The sequence below is a fragment of the Lampris incognitus genome, chromosome 1 (assembly GCF_029633865.1).
Source record: "Lampris incognitus isolate fLamInc1 chromosome 1, fLamInc1.hap2, whole genome shotgun sequence".
Taxonomy (NCBI): Eukaryota; Metazoa; Chordata; class Actinopteri; order Lampriformes; family Lampridae; genus Lampris; species Lampris incognitus.
Window position 1 is genome coordinate 116064429 of NC_079211.1, and position 15138 is coordinate 116079566.

Sequence of the window (15138 nt, forward strand, 5' to 3'; positions counted from 1 at the left end):
TCGTTATTATCCGTATAACAAGCAGGTATGTAGCATATTCAACAAATAGCGCTTTGTAATCTGTTGCTGTTCCACTTTGCTTTCTTTTTTTGCGTCCTATCAGGTCAAACCAGCCGCGTCAAACTATATCCTCACATCGGCCCTGCGCTATGATTTGCCCGCCGGGCCCCCGCGTCCTCGGCGCTGGCGGCGGGTACGTCCTCAGCACGACGGACGCCTCTCTCCGGTGCTGAAATTGGTTCAGACCGAAGTGGTGAGATCATGCGTCTTCCGTCCGAGCACAGCCCCTCCGACTGTCGCCTAGGAAACGGGGCGTGGCAACCAGTCTGATTGGCCGAAGTGTCGGATGATGTAGTAGCGTGCCATCGCTCCATTGACATATACCAACTAGCAGCGGCAGTCTACGCTTTGACCGCCGGCAGTTTTGGGGACCTGTAATTTCAGGCGGCATCCACAACCTGTTTAATTAAGAAATAATGTATGCTGTTTCGAGATTTTGGGCAGAGGCTCGGTTATAATTGCAATCACTGGGATTTCAGCAAAATCAAAACTTCTTCGGTCCGCTAATTCTCCGACCATTTTGTTGGTAAGTTGTTCCTTTTCTCATTCCGGCGGTCTGCTCTCGTCGAAACACATTTTGCTTTTAGTCGGAGAGTCACGTTTTACAAACGGTCGTCCGCCCCACAGGTTGGAGTTAGACAGTCGGCGGGGTCTTCCCCTCTTTACAGCCTAATAAGGGGACCAGAAAGTCGTTTTTCCAACCTTTACAGTCGATTTACATGCAAGAAATAAACGCCGCGCGAAGGTTGGGAAGGGCCGGGCAGGTGTGTTTTAACAACGTAGGGAAGAACTCGCTGCTAATCTTGTTAGCCCATCTGTTTGCATTGTGTTGACAGTCTTTCTTTTTGCTTTTTTTTTTTAGTCCAATTTCAGTCGATACTCGTGTTTTGGGCTGTTGTACACTGCTATATGATCAATTTCCGATCAATATATAATTGTGATGAGTCTGCAACTTTTCTGACATAGCTCCCGTATTGTAATACTAATAGTCATACTAGTTATTGTCATGGCAAAGTAGTCAAACTGACGCCTCAAATGACTTCAGCCTTAATCATACATGAAACTAAAATGTCTAAAGAGGCATATGGTTAATAAACTAAAAATCAAGTCGAGTCAATTTTATTTGTATAGCCCAATATCACAAATTATAAATTTGCCTCAAGGGGCTTTACAGCAACACAGCATCCAAAAAAGTGAAAGTGACCTTAATGATAGTGACTAACTGTAAGCGTTGTCAGACCACTACCACTACATCTGTTGATTAGAGTAAAATTAATTTCTTGCTGCTTTAATGTCTTTGTTGAAGGCCCCTCCCATCTCCTCCCTTACATCTCCAAATACCTATGTTTGTTGTTTTGTTTTTTTTTCACAGATCCGTGGCACCATGTTGACTCGCCTGTTTTGCATGCACGGCCTGATGGTGGCCTCCCACCCTTGGGAGGTGATAGTTGGCACTGTCACCCTCACCGTCTGTATGATGTCCATGAACATGTTCACAGGAAATGACCAGATCTGTGGCTGGAACTTTGACTGTCCCAAAACAGAGGAGGTAAATGGGGGGGGGAGGGATAATGTATGGACAGAGGGATGAGGTCAGGTTATTGGGATGGGGTGTTTGTATTTGTTGAAGGGATTGATAAGTAGTAATTCGCAGAGGGATGAAATTAGAAAGGGGATAATTATTGGGGAAAATAGAAGGTTAGTTGAGGCTATACTGGGATTTAATATCAAAAGTGAACCACAGGTTAAGTCACACATCTTCCTGTCTCGTCAAACAGGACAATCAAGTGTACACTGTTAAGATGTAGCTAAAAGTTTTCTGTTGTAGCTTTGGGAAAGAATTTGCTGCAAAATACTCTTAAATGTCTCAGAATTAGTATATTACAGCCCACTGGAATTTGTGTCATTTGGCCTAATTTTACATTGCCAAATGTAATTACTAATTTATACATACCTGGGGGGATTTTTGACTTTGCAGCTGATGAGTTTTTTTCCCCATAATTTACAGCAAGTTCTTAGCAGTGACATCATCATCCTGACCATCACGCGCTGTATTGCAATAGTCTACATTTACTTCCAGTTCCAGAATTTACGACAGTTGGGATCCAAATACATTTTAGGTGAACATTACCCCTTGACACAAATAATTCTTAGATATAAATTCACAAATACAAAACATTGTTATGCCACAAGTGCAAGAACTTACGTCCTACATTTGACTGAAATGTGTTCATCTTTGTCTTTCTAAGGTATCGCTGGCCTCTTCACCATATTCTCCAGCTTTGTATTCAGCACAGTGGTTATCCACTTTCTTGATAAAGAACTCACTGGTCTCAAGTAAGTTTAATGTTCATACTACTAGAGCTCTTACACCCCTGCTAAATAACACATTTGGTTAAAATGTCCTCTGATCTGTTTCCAAGTGAGGCTCTGCCCTTCTTCCTGCTCCTCATCGACCTTTCCAAAGCATGTGCTCTTGCCAAGTTTGCACTGAGCTCCAACTCTCAGGTACATTATAAAGGATCATTTTCATTTTGTTGTGGAATGTAAAAAAACGTTAAGTAACACTTTTCTGTTGTAAAAAATGTGTGTAAAATGCCTATGTGTATGTAATCTGGATCTTTTCCCATTATGTAGGATGAAGTGAGGGACAACATTGCTCGTGGCATGGCAGTTCTGGGACCCACCTTCACTTTGGACGCTGTGGTGGAGTGCCTGGTGATAGGGGTGGGCACCATGTCAGGTACGAAGGGGCATTCACTGCTTCATTGCTTCTATTGCTTTAAGTGGTTAGAGTATTTTCTTACTCATGACAGCTGACCCTCTCTTGCAGGTGTCCGCCAGTTGGAGATCATGTGCTGCTTTGGCTGCATGTCTGTTCTGGCCAACTATTTTGTTTTCATGACCTTCTTCCCTGCATGTGTCTCACTGGTACTGGAGGTAAGGATCCAGTGTTTGGAGGTTGGTGTGTATGTGTGTGTTTCTGTGTGTGATCCTGATGGATTCTTGGTTTTTTCCTAGCTGTCGAGGGAGAGCCAAGAGGGCCACCCTATCTGGCAGCTTAGCCATTTCTCCAGAGTTATGGAAGAGGAGGAGGAGGAGAACAAACCAAATCCTGTTTCCCAGAGAGTCAAGATGATCATGGTAGATGCTATTTTGTTCCATCTTTCTTTCTTTCATTCTGGCTTTAGGACCTAAGAAAATTGAGTACTTACAAAAAACAATGGAAACAGGAAAAAACCATGTCACTTAACAAATTTTTAAACTAGTATTTTAACCTTCTCTTCTGTGTTTAGTCCCTGGGCCTAGTGATGGTACATGCTCACAGTCGCTGGATTGCTGAGCCCTTGTCTATAAACTCTACGTTGGATGTTCCCAAAGTGGACATGAGCCCAGACCATACATCACCCAGGAGAATTGATCCTGAGCGGCCTCTCTGGTACTTCTACCTGGCAAGGTTAGTAGCCATTTGTGGGATGTTGAACCATTAACCTGACAGCAGATGTGTCTTTTATAATGCTATGTCATATTGCATTGAAGTCTCAGAACTGTCTCTGCGTACATCAGACTTAGAAGTATTTCACGTCAGCTGATGATTTAGTTTGATTTAAAAATGTAAAAACGGCTGCTTCGATTTGCTGAGGTTCGGCCTTAATCAGAAATAAACCTATTTGGGAGAAGGAAAAAATGAAATAGAATTTTCCCCTAATTTCTTTCCTATAACATGTCCATTTCTTGGTGTTTTTCTTGCCTTGTTATACAACAGGATGATAACACTGGACATTGAGCAGGTCATCTGTCTAGGGTTGGCCCTGCTACTGGCTATCAAGTACATTTTCTTTGAGCAAGTCGAGATGGAGTCAACTCTGTCTCTTAAGAACCCGATGAGCACGGCAGCCCCAAGCCTCGCTCACTGCTGCACCCCTGCTGCCACGCCTGTCAGCTGCAGGAAGGAGCCAGTGGTCCCAACCCAGACAATGCCTGCCAAGGCACAAACCCCAGCTACCAAGGAAGAGAAAGGTACGGGTGGTTTGCCCTCTTGACTTTCATAGAGATGTGTCCATTACGGGAGTTGAAGCAACATATGTATGAATAAACCAACCTTAAATAATCACCTTGAAAAGACATGGCAGACTATAGACATATAAACTGATATTGTCATCTTCTCCACCTTCTTCATATTTTAGATGAGGTGATCCGGCCCCTTCCTGCCCACATGACTGACCCTAAGCCCAAGGGAACGTTTATCCTTGGGGAAGGAGAATTGAACCTCCAGACCTCCAATCCAGACCTCGCTCCTAAACCTCCCCAACCCACCAACTCCAGATCCTTAGAAGAGTGTCTGGCCATCTTCCAAAAATCTGAGGTAAGAAGAAACACACATGCACAGACTCACATTCACATGTAGATACGAACAAGAGCAATTGCATTTACTCATATTTGCAGTGACAAATGCAAACACGACTCTCCTTCCACAGTTAAAACTTAAGATTTGTCTCAGCTGCCTTTACAATGCCCTCGACTATCAGTTTAGCCGTGGGATCATATACCATCAGTCGTTTGCAGGGTCTTCGGGCAGTTGTGTGGTTTAACTAGGCTATAATGAGCTTAGTCACGCCACGCGTTCTTCACCACTGAACCAATTAGAGCATTACATTTATAGAAGAGACTCCTGCTCTGACTTCACTGCCTCTGTGTGGCCCGAGAGGCGTCAGCTCAGTTCCCTGTTAAAGAGCTTGCTGGCAAAGATTAAAAAAAAAACCTTTACTTCAGTGTGGAAAAAGTAAACATTGCAAAAATTATCATAGATTAAAACACTTCCTTCTCATATTGATTACGGTAACATAAAAAGGGTATTTGTGGGGCGTCCGGGTGGTGTAGCGGTCTATTCCGTTGCCTACCAACACAGGGATCACCGGATCGAATCCCCGTGTTGGTCGAGCATCCCTACAGACAATTGGCCGTGTCTGCAGGTGGGAAGCCGGATGTGGGTATGTGTCCTGGTCGCTCTACTAGCACCTCCTCTGGCCAGTCGGGGTGCCGTTCGGGTGGGAGGGGGAACTGGAGGGAATAGTGTGATCCTCCCACACGCTACGTCCCCCTGGTGAAACTCCTCACTGTCAGGAGAAAAGAAGCGGCTAGTGACTCCACATGTATCGGAGGAGACGTGGTAGTCTGCAGCCCTCCCTGGATCGGCAGAGGGGGTGGAGCAGAGACTGAGACGGCTCGGAAAAAACAGGGTAATTGTATGGATGCAACTGGGGAGAAAAAGGGGGGGGTACTTGTGTATTAGTGCTAGCCTTTGTTTATTGCTGTGTGGGAGTGCATTGGTTATTCACTATGTTTGGTTCTTGCAGCTGGGTGCCAGTTTCCTGAGTGATGCTGAGGTGATGATGCTGGTAAACTCAAAGCATATCCCAGCATATAAACTGGAAATGATGATGGAGAGACCAGAGAGAGGGGTAGCCATACGCAGACAGATGATATCTGCCAAGCTGTCGTCCCCCTTTGCACTATCTTCACTGCCATACACTCACTATGACTACTCACAGGTGAGAATGCACATACACAACAAACTATTCCTCTGAGTAACCATGTGTTATTCTGTGCAGTCACCTCATAGGTTGTGTATCGTTACTGCCAACAGTCCATAAAGTTTATTTAGATATTAAATGTAGGAGCACACATCCACACACTATTGAAGATTGCCTTTGAATTATCATCATATCTTTTGATAGACCTTTACCCTGACCTCCAGGGTGTAGTGTACAGGACCTTTACCCTGACCTCCAGGGTGTACAGGATCTTTACCCTGAACTCCAGAGTGTAGTGTACAGGACCTGTACCCTGACCTTCAAGGGGTAGTTTACAGGACCTGTACCCTGACCTCCAGTGTGTAGAGTACAGGACCCTTACCCTGACCTCCAGGGTGTAGTGTACAGGACCTTTACCCTGACCTCCAGAGTGTAGTGTACAGGACCTTAAAAATGCAACTCAGCAATTCTGTTGACATGATTTAACACCAAAAATATATTTGATCTGCCAGGTGATGGGTACCTGTTGTGAAAATGTGATTGGTTACATACCTGTACCAGTAGGTGTGGCTGGACCGCTACACCTGGATGGGAAGCAGTTCCAAGTTCCTATGGCAACTACAGAAGGCTGTCTGGTAGCCAGTACCAACCGTGGTTGCAGAGCAATTGCTGTGAGTGACAGATGTGATATGTGACAAAAATGCTGGTTAAGTGTCTTATAGGGTATGCCACTCCACATAGACACAAATTTGTATATTTGAATTTATATTCAAATTTTGTCAGTGCAGGTAGTGTAGTAAAATTCACTCATATTTTAAAATGATGTAATGATCATGCATTATTAAATTCACACTCGTCCACCACACCACTCTTTCTCCTGCATCCTACAGCTGGGAGGTGGTGCCAGCAGTCGTATCCTGGCTGATGGTATGACACGTGGTCCCGTAGTGAGATTACCCTCTGCCTGTCAGGCAGCAGAAGTCAAGGCGTGGCTAGAGAGCATGGAAGGCTTCACTGCCATCAAAGAGGCCTTTGACAACACCAGCAGGTATTGACTTAAAGCGGCAGTAGACAACTTTTTGCTTTAACTTGTCATTATGAAGTAAATGTTGACTGAACAGTGTAATGGCTGTAGAATAATGACACCAACAGTATTTAGATTGGTTCCCTATAAGCCTCGCTTTCACTATGCAATTCTGTCTGCCACCGGGTACGAGCTCATGGGAAAATGAAGGTTCAATTTATGGCACAAAGGAAGTGCGTCAACCATAGTGCAACCAAAATAGGACGAGGATTAGTGCCTTTGTTTTCCCCGGTAGCTATCCCCGGTAGCAGAAATGGCAGATGGTGGAACAACCAAAGTGACAGTTGAAACTCTACCCAGCAAGAGAAAAAGAACCCCTTTTACAGAGGAGGCGAAGAGGGAGAGTGATAGAAACAGAGGTAAAATGAGAGGGAACCTCGGGCGGGCATTCACTTGGTGGAGAGAGCTCCGGTCTTGTATCGACTCTGTTTCCTCATCTAGATCTTTTCCCCCCTAGCCAGACAAAAGTGTTTGCAGGGAAACGGGTTAGCTATCAGTTATGATTAGGCTGAGGTAAGCATTGGGTTAAGCCTAGGGTTAGGTTGAGGTTAGGTTAAGATTAGTCAAATGTCCCAGTGTTGTGTTGAACTCTGGCAGAGGGAACAGATCTTGACGGGGAAACAGAGTTTGAAACAACACCCAGTTTGAAACAACATCCAGGACTTGAGAGAGTTCCAGAGTGACATTCAGTTGGCATTCTTTCTGCTGGATAAGTAAGTTGCACAACCTGCCTACCAGGCTCCAAAATTAAGCCAAGGTGGCTGGTAGATGAAACATTTTTACCGGCCAGCCAGATTCTTTTTACCAGCCAAAATGTGTCTCTCCGCCTGCTGCCCAGTGGCTGCATGGATAGGCTCCAGCATCCCCGCGACGCTGAGAACAGGATAAGTGGTTTGGATAATGGATGGATGGCTTTTTTACTACTGGAGTTTGCAGGGTGCTTGCGCAGGTCTGAAAAGTCTGGAAAAATGAATTGCTGTTTTCCAGACATGAAGAAGTCTGGAAATTTGGGTGAAAATCTTGAAAAAGTTTGGAAGTTCATTTTATATATATATATAGATATAGATATATATATATAGATATATATTTTATAGCTCAAAGTTGTTAAATGTCAGAACAAGCTTGTTTCGTGCTCAATGCACTCATCAGCTGCCTACGTGGTTACAGTAAATGCCCTTATTTATACCGGTTGCCTACCTTCTATGTGCGGTGTTTAATTTCAGGGTAGGGGGATAGGCCAATCTATGGTTCCAACTGTAGATTGGCCCATATATATATAAACCTGAAAATTGTCCAGTTACACCCTAGTGTTCATTGTGATAAGTGCCTGGTTATCAGCTTTTAATCTTGGCAACAATTTCTAATTCAAGAAAACGGCTGCGCGGTATAATTATTGCATTTAGTGAAGTTATGCAATTGTTAAATTGTTCCCGCGTTGGCACCTATACTAACGATAGCCCTGCGGACTTGGAAGAAAGTGTGGAAATGGGTCGTTGTTTGTTTTCGAGTTTATGGCTCGAATACCCCAAATATAAAATCTGGATCCCTCCTGGCCCCAAGTCAAACACTAAAGTACGCAAAATATTAGCAAAAAAAAATTGACATCACAAGCAAGGGAGAGGCAGCGTTGTTCAGCCATCTGCATGGCACAAAACATGCAAGTCTTGCTGCCAGGGTTTTGACGTCAGTTTGGAAAAAGTCTGGAATTTTTATTTGGGAAAAGGGGAAGCACCCTGAATTTGCTGTTATTAATATCTAGCATGTCATCTTGTTCTCTTATGTGGTTCTCAGTCAGTATTAAAATAGTGTGCAGTAATAATATTTCTGCACACTAACTATGCAGAAATCACAGGAAGTTGAATATGGAAATAGAGTTTATTGGGAGAGACGTTTCTTCACTCATCTAGGTGGCTTCTTGTCTCAGCTGACTGCAGGTATCTGCAGGTACCTGCAGTCACCTGAGACTGCACATGAGCCACATATGAAGGACTCACCACTGCATCATCTCACTGAGATGATGATGAAACGTTTCTCTCTCAGTAAACGTTGTGCCCAGATGAACTGATTCAACTTCCTGTGATTTTCCTACCTGGATTATCCAACATGCATCAAGAATTTGCCAACCACATATAAAAGGTCAGCGTTCTGATCTTGAATAGTTTGAAACGGATGCAGAGGCTCTGCTCAGCCAGAGTCGCAGGAGTAGCATTGAGCGAGCTGGCAGAGGTCGATTAGAGCTGCTTTTGTTGTATTTGGAATCATTTGAAATGGGATGGGGAAGTTGACTAGTGTAGTGCTTGTGCTGTGTTGTATTTTCATGTTTGGCTTCCTCTGGTGTCTAAAATGGCTCTTTAGTTTCTGTGTTTTTCTTTTTTTTGATAAATATATTTCATTGATTTTCAAATTTTTTATCCCACAAGAATTACAAAACATGTACACTACCGTTCAAAAGTTTGGGATCACCCAAACAATTTTGTGTTTTCCATGAAAAGTCACACTTATTCACCACCATATGTTGTGAAATGAATAGAAAATAGAGTCAAGACATTGACAAGGTTAGAAATAATGATTTGTATTTGAAATAAGATTTTTTTTACATCAAACTTTGCTTTCGTCAAAGAATCCTCCATTTGCAGCAATTACAGCATTGCAGACCTTTGGCATTCTAGCTGTTAATTTGTTGAGGTAATCTGGAGAAATTGCACCCCACGCTTCCAGAAGCAGCTCCCACAAGTTGGATTGGTTGGATGGGCACTTCTTTGAGCAGATTGAGTTTCTGGAGCATCACATTTGTGGGGTCAATTAAACGCTCAAAATGGCCAGAAAAAGAGAACTTTCATCTGAAACTCGACAGTCTATTCTTGTTCTTAGAAATGAAGGCTATTCCATGCGAGAAATTGCTAAGAAATTGAAGATTTCCTACACCGGTGTGTACTACTCCCTTCAGAGGACAGCACAAACAGGCTCTAACCAGAGTAGAAAAAGAAGTGGGAGGCCGCGTTGCACAACTGAGCAAGAAGATAAGTACATTAGAGTCTCTAGTTTGAGAAACAGACGCCTCACAGGTCCCCAACTGGCATCTTCATTAAATAGTACCTGTTAGAGCCTGTTTGTGCTGTCCTCTGAAGGGAGTAGTACACACCGGTGTAGGAAATCTTCAATTTCTTAGCAATTTCTCGCATGGAATAGCCTTCATTTCTAAGAATAAGAATAGACTGTCGAGTTTCAGATGAAAGTTCTCTTTTTCTGGCCATTTTGAGCGTTTAATTGACCCCACAAATGTGATGCTCCAGAAACTCAATCTGCTCAAAGAAGTGCCCATCCAACCAATCCAACTTGTGGGAGCTGCTTCTGGAAGCGTGGGGTGCAATTTCTCCAGATTACCTCAACAAATTAACAGCTAGAATGCCAAAGGTCTGCAATGCTGTAATTGCTGCAAATGGAGGATTCTTTGACGAAAGCAAAGTTTGATGTAAAAAAAATCTTATTTCAAATACAAATCATTATTTCTAACCTTGTCAATGTCTTGACTCTATTTTCTATTCATTTCACAACATATGGTGGTGAATAAGTGTGACTTTTCATGGAAAACACGAAATTGTTTGGGTGATCCCAAACTTTTGAACGGTAGTGTATGACTTCAAAATGTTGCCAAAATGTTGATTAACCCACCATGTAACAACAAGTGGCACAAATGAACATGAAACAGAAAAAATACATCCTGTTTTTATATTTATATTATTGATTTATCATTTGACTTTTTATTTTTATTTTTTTTTTGTGGCATAATTCTTCCTATCCTAAATAATTCTTATGCATGTACAATTTTGTGGATGCAGTTAAATTTTGGCCCTCCACGATAATCAAAATGCTGCTAAATTAAGAGTCGCCCCCGAACCCACTTTTTGCTATAATCCAGTAAGTGTTTTAATACATAAGGAAAGGGTGAGCAAACTGACATGATGAAGGTATTTTGTTTTCAGTGTTACATACATTGTCATCAACAAACAATCTTTTGTGTTCATAACAAATAGACTTACATAACAAATAGACTTGTGAAAAGACTGACTTAACCAGAATCTAGACAGGCTGTAACTAGTCTAGTAAGTTTGCAAGTGTGAATTATTGGAGTTGGTTAGTCGCTCACATGCGAGACATGACATGATAAACAAGAGTGTGTATGTTAGGGGGGCAAGGGAAGTAAATAAATGAATGTTAGGAAAGCCATCTCCTACAGTGCTTGAGAGAAAACCCTAACAAAGTCACAGTTAAATAAAGTTGTTAGTAGTAGGTCACTTCTGTATACAGGTTTCCTTTTTAGGCCATGAGACAACAAATACTATAAAGTTTTAAAAACCAGTTTGAATCGTAGTGTATTTCCAGTTTCATCCTGGCTATAGATGAGTTTGTGTGAAAGGCGTTGTGGTTTGTTTTTACAGGTTTGCTCGCCTGCAGAAGCTGCTGATTGGTCTGGCTGGTAAAAACCTTTACATACGCTTCCATTCCATGACTGGAGATGCCATGGGGATGAACATGATCTCTAAGGTGTTGATTCTTTGTGTTTTTTTGTGTTATGAGCAAATGTTCTCTGTGTGTGTATGCACTGTGACGCTTATGAGTGAATACAGTGTGTATTTACAGGCCTGATTTCCAAATGTTTTAACTAACATTTGAGTTTGCTTCAACCTTTGCTTCCAGGGCACAGAACAGGCTCTGTCACGACTCCAGGAGCAGTTCCCAGAAATGCAAATTCTGGCTTTAAGTGGCAACTACTGTACTGACAAAAAGCCTGCCGCCATCAACTGGATAGAAGGAAGGGGCAAGTCTGCAGTCTGCGAGGCTACAATCCCTGCTAACGTTGTCAGAGATGTAAGCATAGCACTACTTACTGATTATTATCCCTGCTAATGTTGTCAGAGATTTAAGCGTAGCAGTACTTACTGATCATTATCCCTGCTAACATTGTCAGAGATGTAAGCATAGCAGTAGTTTATTGATTATTACCCCTGCTAACGTTGTTAGAGATGTAAGCATAGCAGTACTTACTGATTATTATCCCTGCTAACGTTGTCAGAGATGTAAGCGTAACACCACTTATTGCCTCCAGAGGGATATCCTGGATTGTTACACTGTGCAGCATAACCTTTTTCTAATACAAATTTGACTGTAAAGGTACAGTCCTTAATTGTAATATGAACAAAAGGGTAGCCTAATTATCAACACACAAAAGACAGGTTTGGAACCTATCGCTCCCAAATTGATTGACAATACAAGGACTAACACTAAACTAAATCTGAGTTTCAAAAGTTTTCTAGTGCTGTAAAAGGTTTGTTCACATCGGCAATGTTTGTAAAGATTGGAATAAAGCTCATATTTTCAATTACGATTGGTTGCAAAAGATACAAAATGCTTATTTTCAAGCTATAACTCCAGCTCTTTTATATGATCAAATAAATCAGAGATTGGGCCTTTAAAATTTTTACCGCAGCCATTGTGAAACCAGCAGAAATAAATGTATCTTGCTATGGCTGATTTACTCTTTTGATTGTAATACTGCTCTGATCCCTAAATAATTTGTGTCAGTGGTTGGATCAGAGTCCTTTTTGCAAAATATTAACAAGTACACAAGGAATGTCACTTTGTAAAATGATTAAAATATTAACAGTGATATATTTACACATGTGTGATGGCCTGGTGGGCTGTCCAGGGTGTCTCCCCACCTGCCGCCCAATGACTGCTGGGATAGGCTCCAGCATCCCCATGACCCTGATAGCAGGATAAGCAGCTTGGATAATGGATGGATGGATATTTACACATATCAGTGAACAGTTTAAAAAACAAGAAACAGTTCTTGTCATACATCAACTGAAGACGACCACATTGCATATGTAAAATGATGCAAAGATTCAGTAATCCTTTTCTTTCAGGTTTTGAAGACTTCAGCTGAAGCTCTGGTGGAAGTGAACATCAACAAGAACCTGGTGGGCTCAGCTATGGCTGGCAGCATTGGGGGCTATAATGCACATGCAGCTAACCTAGTGGCAGCTATCTATATCGCCTGTGGTCAGGTAAGTTGTAGACAAATGAAGATCAACTTAGTCGCTGAGGGTCAGTTTCTCTTAGTCATATGTTAGGAGTTTATGTTATGACACTGATTAATGTTCTCTGAAATGTAAGTTGTTTTTTTCAGTGTTTCCCTCTGTACCTTCAGACCTAATATTATTTCCCTATAGTTTCCTTCTTTATTTAGTAGATATTGAAAGACAGACTCTTAAATGTTACTGTTAACCGGTTACTGTTAAGGTCTTAAAGTACATTTTCGTTCACAAATGGTCTGCAGATTCTATAGCTTTACTTGCATTAGAAATTATAAACGACTGCCATGCTGCGATTTGATATTGAGCAGAATCACTTATCCAGCCATATATTTATTTGTGTGCATCCTCAGGATCCAGCGCAGTCAGTGGGCAGCAGTAACTGCATCACCCTGATGGAAGCTACAGGGCCCACTGGGGAAGACTTGTACATCAGCTGTACTATGCCCTCCATAGAGCTGGGCACTGTAGGAGGAGGCACCAATTTGGCACCACAGCAAGCCTGCCTTCAGGTACCCCGATATCCTGGGGCACACCTTAATCTGTACACCAGCATTTGTTGGGTTGGATCTTAAAACGTGTATCCTCTTTACATTCTCAGATGCTGGGAGTGCAGGGTGCCAGCAAAACCTGCCCAGGGGAAAACGCACGGCAGCTGGCTCGAGTGGTGTGTGCTACTGTTTTAGCAGGAGAGCTGTCGCTCATGGCTGCTCTTGCTGCGGGCCACCTGGTCAAGAGTCACATGACACACAACAGGTAAGAATAACATACTTTCAATCAAGTTGCAGTCCATGAAAACAATTATATTCAAATTCAGTTGTAGTATGTCCCACCAGTGAACGGACAGAGTAGAAAAGGGATCAAAAATGAAATATGAACTTTTGCAATAACCAAGCTCTCTTCAACAGATCCAAGGCGAACTTGCAAGAGGCCCCAGGAGCTTGCACTAAGAAGGCCTCATGAGTGGGGGGGGCATTAGGGTTGTTTCACAATGTGCTGTTTATTGCTTCAGCCACTGTTGCATAATGACACATTTTGCATAAAAGATTGAAGACCTTCAGGAATGGATGAACTGATAAACATTTAATATTTAATGGAATTTTATCATTCATGAAGTGCGCAAAGATGTTGCAAGATACAAGTGTATGTGAGCATTTTTATATCTGCTGCAGCTGACTATGAACACTTAATTGCTACATTTTAAGTTTCCCCACATATGGAAATATTATCGTTTAACAGAGAAACCAGTTTTTGGTAAAAAGCATTTCTTTCAGTAATACCAGGATACTATGTTGTGAAATCCTTCATACTGACAATTAGGGGCAAAGCCCAGTTCAGCCAGGCAACTTTGCACCCTTTTCCTTGCAACTAAGGAGAAGACATCAGGCAGTGCCATCTTAAAACTCCATAAATCCAGTTCATAAACCTGTCGATCTCTAATGTTTGAATTGTTTTAACTGCCAAATGTAGTCATAGAACTTTCCATTCCTACAGGTGAATGTTTCTCATTGAATGTGTATGTGTGCCAGGGACTTGCAGAGGAAGGCAAATTAAATAGAAAGTCAAGATATTAAAACTCATGCAGATGATTGTTTTTTTTTCCCGAGGTGCTATGTTAAACTACGGGGCTGTAGCGGCAGACTGTTTACTACAGCGCGAGACGGGGAACGAGGAACAACAGCAGGCCAGTCAGTTGGGCCTGAAATACTTGTACTGTTAAACGTCCGATGCCTGTGTAACTTCCTACGTCTTAACTCATCACTTGAATTATTATGTAGAAGTTATGGAAAATGATATTTAGTAATATGTATTGTGACCTCTGGTTTGTAAAATTTGATGGCAACTGTTAAATATGAACATTAGCCTTAAGGGTTAAAAGTGATATAGATTTTTTTTTTTGCATTTATTTTGTAATATACTAAATTAAACAATGAATGATTGTTGTGATAAATGCTTTTTAATGAATCTGGTGTATTTTATAATTGCAATGCAATTTCCGGTAGACTGTTTGTTGCTTTGGCTCTTTGCATTGTGTCACACAACCAAGGTTTCGAACAGCCGTGGCCAGGAGCAAAGCACAAAGTTCAGCAGTTTCTGTAAATCATATCGTAGCTCTTGGGAAGTTTTCTTGTTCTCATCCAGTTCTGGAAGGGCAGCCATGTATTTACAGAGTAAACTTGATGTCAGTTTGGAAAAACAAACAGACAAAAAAAAAAAAAAACACCGCATGCTTCAGATTGCTACAGCAAAGTGTCAGTGTGTGGTTTGTTCACACGTCCCGGTGCATGCTGGGATGTGTGTGGATTGAGTTGGTTTGTTGTTGCCGGGAGACCAGTCTCGCGGCATAAATACTCAGCAACAACTG

At 42.1% G+C, this 15138-nt stretch overlaps 1 protein-coding gene across 1 annotated transcript; it reads left to right on the forward strand.

The window, feature by feature from the left end:
• The first annotated feature begins 408 nt into the window (after positions 1 to 408).
• LOC130112417 (3-hydroxy-3-methylglutaryl-coenzyme A reductase-like) lies at positions 409 to 14800 on the forward strand. Its single transcript, XM_056279760.1, has 20 exons — positions 409 to 586; positions 1433 to 1609; positions 2069 to 2180; positions 2310 to 2397; positions 2484 to 2568; positions 2698 to 2803; positions 2894 to 3000; positions 3082 to 3204; positions 3357 to 3517; positions 3827 to 4080; positions 4248 to 4426; positions 5418 to 5612; positions 6107 to 6265; positions 6485 to 6642; positions 11118 to 11223; positions 11377 to 11547; positions 12606 to 12746; positions 13127 to 13285; positions 13375 to 13529; positions 13682 to 14800. Exons 2-20 carry the CDS (start codon positions 1445 to 1447, stop codon positions 13734 to 13736), a joined length of 2679 nt encoding a protein of 892 aa, XP_056135735.1. The 5' UTR covers positions 409 to 586; positions 1433 to 1444; the 3' UTR covers positions 13737 to 14800.
• Positions 14801 to 15138: the final 338 nt, after the last annotated feature.